This window comes from Frankliniella occidentalis, unplaced genomic scaffold, assembly GCF_000697945.3.
Source record: "Frankliniella occidentalis isolate FOCC.00 unplaced genomic scaffold, Focc_3.1 Scaffold48, whole genome shotgun sequence".
NCBI lineage: Eukaryota > Metazoa > Arthropoda > Insecta > Thysanoptera > Thripidae > Frankliniella > Frankliniella occidentalis.
The window spans coordinates 290,276-296,753 of NW_026267178.1; the positions used below are offsets into that span (position 1 = coordinate 290,276).

General features: G+C 58.6%; 1 protein-coding gene across 1 annotated transcript in view; it reads left to right on the forward strand.

Annotated features, from left to right (window-relative positions):
* LOC113209650 (uncharacterized) overlaps nucleotides 1–6,478 on the forward strand; it is a 50,609-nt gene that overhangs the window by 6,690 nt on the left and 37,441 nt on the right. The window contains exons 2-3 of the mRNA XM_052267252.1: nucleotides 1,248–1,323; nucleotides 4,089–4,374. Of these exons, the coding sequence (XP_052123212.1) occupies nucleotides 1,267–1,323; nucleotides 4,089–4,374 (343 nt within the window). The 5' untranslated portion in view covers nucleotides 1,248–1,266. The remainder of the gene's footprint in view (nucleotides 1–1,247; nucleotides 1,324–4,088; nucleotides 4,375–6,478) is intronic.

A 6,478-nucleotide genomic window follows, 5' to 3' on the forward strand; every position in this document is an offset into this window, starting at 1 on the left:
CCCAACCCCACCCTATTAAATCGCTTTCTGATTGCCCGGGCCTGGCCGTCCCGTCGGAGGACCTGCAGCATCCACCTCTCCAAGGCGGGGCGGGGCAGGTCAGGGGCGAGCGGGAGCAGGTTGCTCCGCACCGCAAGGTGAGTTTGCTGAGCGCACTGATCACCGGGACCTCACGGCAGAGTTGCAGGGCTGTACGACTGGGGGGTTGCAGGGGTGCGGGGGCTGGAGGGTGGAGCGCTGTGGCCGTGCCCCCTCTCCCCTCCCTCTCCGCCACTCTCCCACGCTGCGCGCCGCCACACCACCACTCCCCGGAGCGTGTCGGCTGCGGACGGGGTCCGTCCCTAAAGCACTCTTTAAGTGACGTCCGCACCCCACCCCCCTTTCCTTTCAAAAATCCGCGAGATTGGAATTGCCATGTTCCCCCGAATTCCCATCCCTCGCCACCGCGCGCCTGCTTCCACTGTATGAATTATTATTATTCTTGTTTTGCGCGTCGTTTGAGCGGCTTGATTCGAGTGGTTACCCGAGCAGTTACCCTAATTACCTGTCGCTCACTGCAGCGAGCCCCGCTCCGCGCTACCGCCCCGAGTGGGCGCGGAAAAAAGGTACGAGTATGCATATTCATGAGAGACTGCGCGGTGGCGGCAGGGAGAGGAGGGTGGGTGAGGGGGAAATTAACACAGATGTGCGCACCGTCAGAAGCACGGCTCTTAGTCGCGGAAAAACGAATGTTGAGGAATCCCTTCTACTACCGTGCCCTGCCCCCCCCCCTCTCTTTACCCCGGTGGGCGGGCCTAGGCGGGCCCGCGGCTGCACGGCGGAGTCGATTGGGTTGCCTACATGCGCGGGTGCGGGGCGACTTGGTACTTGGTGGACCACGACTTAATCACGAGGTGCATGCGAGACCTCTGCACTGAGGAGGACAGCTTTGGGCTCGGATCCTAACGTCTGGCACTATTTATAAATGTCCAGAAGACCGTTTAGTCTAGAGAACCAAATTCAAAACCGACGAAATTCTAGCTCTGGGGACCAAAATTTATCTGTGGAGATGAAATAATTTAGTCCAGCTGACTTAATTTGATTGATGCGACTATATTTAGTTGAAAATGGGGTTACTAAAGTTGAGTTGGTTTCAGGAACTAAATTTTGTTTCTTACAACCCTCAACCCTGATTTAGTTTTATCAACTAAATGGTTCTCTGGGTGTACTTTGGCGCGATGTACAATTTGCTTTCTCGCTTGTTCCAGGTGCTCAGGGGCGTTGACGATGCAAACTAAGAATGTGAATATCCAGCAGGCAGAAGAGAACGAGGTGCACTCGTCGGTGAGTCCCGGGGAGACAGACTGCCCGTGCGCTGCTATGGGGCGGGGATGCGCGGCACCCGCGTGGTAGGCCACCCATCGTACTCCCGTGCGCGGCGTCTCGCCGGAGGCAGGTGGAAGGGGCGCCCGCCCCTGACAGTGAGCTATAGAACTAGCTACTCCCGGAGCTGCGCATGATTCTACAGCTACGGCAGTGCCACCTACCATCTGTGCTAGTCGCACTTGCAACGCCCGTCAAACCGCCTATGATGACGTCCCCGTTACCTTTTAAAAAAATTCTAACATCTTTGCGTTCGCTTTCCCTTCATGAACTTGCGTGGCAGTGGTAGCGGGAAGCTCTACCTAATTGAGGGCATCTTTTCCAGAGCCGCGAGTTCCACCCATCTGGCTGTTTCGGTCAGTAATATTCATTCTGTGGCCCACTTTAGCCTATCTGCTCGCTCCGTCACTCTCCCACACCAGGAGGCCTCCCGGGAGTGCGTTCGCGTGTGTATAGGTTTGTAAGGCAGCTCCGTATCCGGATCGCGAGATTCGCTTGGATGGAAGGGAATTAGGTGAATCCTAGAACGCAGGAGGGCTGGCGTAGTGTATAGCTCTCTACTGCAGGGACGCTCCTGGCATGGCCCGTGCTGCACCCGAAAATAAAATCAAGTCAACTACTTTTTTTTAGTGCTGGAGATTTTTAAAAAACATGTGAAAAATTGACTGTGACTAACCTAATTTGTGTAGGAGAACCAATACCGACCAATGAAAATGTTAAACCTGCCCAGTAAGGGCTAGTCCTGAAAGTGCGTGTGCGTCCCTTTTTTCTCAAATTCATTCGGGAAATGACAGCAGCTCGGCGCCTGCGAGACTCAAGATAGGCCACCGCGCCATACGCTTATGCACTGCAGATGAAATGTTGTCTATCTACCAGGCGCTATGAAAGCTTGCAGAGGCAGAACTTAGCAGGGTCGTAACGGCGAATGGCCGACGTACTCTCTGGATGATCTAGAGCTGTGCGAATTGTTCGATATCGAATCGAATCGAATCGAATCGGCCTGATTCGAATTCGTTCGATTTCGAATTTGCCTGATTCGATGTCGAATAATTCGAAATTTCGAATCGGTTTGGTTCGACATCGAATCGCATTGGTGTCTAGTGTGCGGCACCCGCTCTATGCCCGCACTACACGTTGTACAGTCGTCGAACATCTACGGTACGTGGCCAGTTTAAATGAGTTTAAAAATACCGCGTGACTTGCATACGAAAAATACAACCGATTTTTTTTCGATTCGATTCGGGCTCGAATTTGGACTGATTCGATTCGATTCGAAATTTTTTGGCCAATTCGATTCGATCCGATTTGAAGAAAATTTTTGAGATTCGATTCGATTCGAAGGCAAAAATCTCGATTCGCACAGCTCTAGGATGATCCCCAATTCATAGCAATGTCTTAACCGTGTAGCTGATACCAGATCGCCAATTAACCCCGCGCACTTTCTGTAGACATTCTTTACCGGAAGCAGGCGTGCGGGCGGGCTGATCGCCCTTGGCTGACCATGGTGCCTTACTGGACGAGCGAATAGGCAATCCGCCCGCACGCAGGAATGTGGTACAGCATAACTACACTAGGGCGCGGGGTTCATCAGCCTCCTGGCTGATATTTTTTTGTACGGCTGTATAGTTCAAGTTGCTCAGCTCTTATTTGCTGGGCTAATTTGATTTGCATACTGAACTGTTTTTTTAGTGCTCAGTCGGTGCGGGTGGCCGCCGCTGGCGCGCAGTGTGATGGTGTCCGTCCTCACCTGTCGCGTCGTGTTCGGCCGAGGGCCACGCCGCCAGGCCCCCGAGGAAGAGTGTCCCTCCCGCGCGTGTCCAGGGTCGGCCGGCCGGCCCCGGGACTGCCAGGACGCACATTTCCCATTGTCTGTCGCGGTCGGTCTGGTAGGACCGGGCCGGGCCCTGCCAGGGCGTATAGTAGTGGTATTGTGATGCCTCCTTTCACCTTAATGGCGGTGTGAACGGTCCACCGCAACGCCTTGCCCTGCGGAGCCCGGCCGGCAGCGCGAGTAGAGCGGCACGTGTGCAAGTGGCGCCTCGCCCCGCCGGCGAGTGAACAGAGACCAAACAGACAAAAAGTGAAGCTTTTCCGTGGTGATTTGCGTGTAAAGTCCGTCGTTTGCCCGGGAAAATTTGATAGTTTTCCAGAAAAAAAATGGGAGAAAATTGAAAAAAACAAAAACAATTGCTAACGAAAAAATTCAAACATTTTGAAAACAATTGTGGAAAAAATTTCCCCATAATTCTTTTTTTGGAAAATTTCGACATTGGGGCTGGGTCTTTGGGTGGAGCGAGCGGGGAGATTGGGAGCCTGTGAAGGGGTGAACAGAAGGGGGTAAAGAAGGGGGCGAGGTGAGTGGTGGGTGGTGGGGCAGGGCCGGGGTGAGTGGCGAGGCCACCGTCGGAGAGCTCGGCGAGCTCGACGGGCCTCTCAGCTGGTTCCCAGTGGCCTGTACGCCCGCTCTGCTTATTGCCGTGGTTCCCACACCGCCCCCTCCCCCTGTGTGTCGCCATGCCGCCGCGATACTCTGCAAAAAATACTGAATAAATAAACGAGTAAGAAATGTATTACGAGTTTTGTCAAGGTGCACAGCGAGACGACAATAATACCTGTCAGGAAAGCATGCTTGAGCTCTCTAATCTTCCCCTTGTCAACTGACACATCTCGCCGCAGAGTGAAGCTGAAAGTGCCGCATGAATGAGAGGTGTTTGTCCTGCTTGCAGAAGAATGCCGCGATGAGTGACGGGCTGGACGCCGCCGGGCCCAGGGCCGGGCTGGCGGCGGACCTGCTGGACGCCCTGGTCGCGGACGGCGCCGTGGCGGCGGGGGGCGGCGACGCGGAGGAGCAGCAGCAGCGGCCCGCGCTGCCGCCGCGCACCGGCCTGGCCGCCCTGACCACCGCCAACAACAACACCCTTGTCCGCAACAACAATAACAACAAGGGCCTCCCGCTGTGGGCCCCGGACACGGACCCCGTGATCTACGCGGCCCTGCCTGGACTGCTGCTAGGTAAGCGCTATCAGCCTTCGAGTGGACGGGTGGAGTGGACTCTCTCAGCGGATCCTGGACGCCAGGCGGGGCGCGGTCGCTTCCTGGCCCGGCGTCCTCTCGGCGATAGCGCCCCCGGGGACTGGCTGCCCTTATCGCCTGCCTTTATCCTCCTCGCCCTCCTCGCCCTGCCAGAGGCCCTGCTGGCTCGCCCGGCTCGCCTGCCCCGAGTGGTGGGAGGGGCCAGGTGCGGCCGCCTTGGCCGCGGCGCACCGGCCGGCCCGGCTCGGCTCCGGCGAGGGGGTGGGGGACGCCTCGACGGCGCTGCCAACCTAGGGCGTAACACCGTGGTCGGGGCGCAGGCTGTCTCGACGCGCCGCAGTCGTCGCGGACACGGCCCTGGACGTCCAGGCCGCCCCCGACGCAGTACTCCACCACCCCCGGCAGAAGACGCCACCGCGGAAACCGGGGCGAGGGAAGTCCACCGAGATCGCTGGCGTCGATCGCGACGTTGGCAGTGCTGGGCGTCCTGACGTCAGCGCGGCTGCGTGTGTGTGTGTGTGTGTGCATACCTGCCGCGCGGCTCTACCTGCCGGCGTTGTCTTCTTTTTCCTTGTTTTCTTTTCCGGAGGGGGGGGGGGGTGCGGCCATGGCTGCCCGGGCCTCGCGGGCTGGCGCGGCTCACCTGGGCCCAGCCTGCTGCGCACAGAGTCTGGCTGGCCAGGCAGCGCGACGGAGCAGCCGACGCCGCCGCCGCGCATTGTCTGCCGTTTTTGTCAAAGACCTGCGCACCTGCCACCGGGTAGGTGCCGCCCCCCGGCCGAGCCAGGGCCGCCCCGGCACGCGCCCAGTGCGTCTGTGTGAGTGCGTGCGCGATTGTGCGTGTGTTGTGTGCTGTTTGGAAGGCCTTGTACGCCGTGGCCGCCGGTGCCGGCTGGCGACGCCCGGAGCGAACGCCGCCGACAACAGTGAATGTGGATGCCGGTGAACGACCCTCCCCCCGAGCAGTGCTGCAAGTTCCTTGTGTGCCGTGTGTGTGTGTGTGTGGCGGAGTGGAGTCGCACTTCGTGATCCTCGCGGGATGCGGCGCCCGGTGATTTAGGACCGCCTCCAGGACGCCCTGGAAGTAAGCTGCGGAGCTGGAGCTGCAACGGTTCGGAGCGACAGGTGAGAAGTGACCTCTCGTCGAGACGTACGATGACTGTCGCTGGACGCAATCAGCGCTGCAGCAGGACACGCCTCGAATTCCAGGACACGATTCTTATGACGCGCCCGAGCTTAATTCAAGGTGGCGTGCTGCTGCTCTGGCGTGCTGGAAGTTATTCATGGGCCGTTATACGACTCGGGGCCCAGGCCCAGGGTCTGCTGCTCGCACGTGAGGCGTGCTCAGGACAAGTCCAGGACAAGTCCAGGGACAAGCCCCAGGCAGGAGACGCCTCGTGACCCTCGCCGCCGACTGTCACCCTTCGCGCACGCCCCGGAGCCGCAGAGGACGCGTGCTCTGTCGCCCTAGTGCGTGCAAGTCTCCGACCGGCAGCCTGCTTGGTGCATTTGTTGCAGGCCCGGCGTGGCGGGTTGCCTACTCACCGGACGGACAGTCGGGTGGGAGTTTTGATGTTGGTGCTGCCGGCGCCCTTCCCAACCCCCCGCGGCCCTGGCCGCCCTGGCTCGCTTCCCACCAGGCTCTTTTATATTTCCGCCGTTAAAGCTGAGGCTCTGTCGCCCGCTTCTTGAACACACTGAGCGTCCAGCGTTTTTCTTTTACAGGATCAGAAGCTATATTTCCTTTGACTCTCCAGTCTCCTCTGTCACTTGCGTGTCACGTCGCCTGTCGGAATGTTTCCCATCTCTCTCTCTCACCTGCATGCTTCATTTTCACGCGCTAATGACGCGAAGATGTTGTGACTCATCTTCTCGTCTTACGCCTCTGCGTGAGTCTGTGTGTGTGTGAGGAGGGGGGGGGACGTGCCTCGCCGCTGGTGATACACATTTCGTTTTTCTCGCGTCCTCTGCGTTCCGTCGTCAATGCGAGCGAGGTGTGGTGTGTGTTTGTTGTGGTGTTTGAGGTTGGTCGGGGCGCGGTGCACGAGGCTGTGGCGGTGGCGGGGCACGGCGGGGCGTGGCG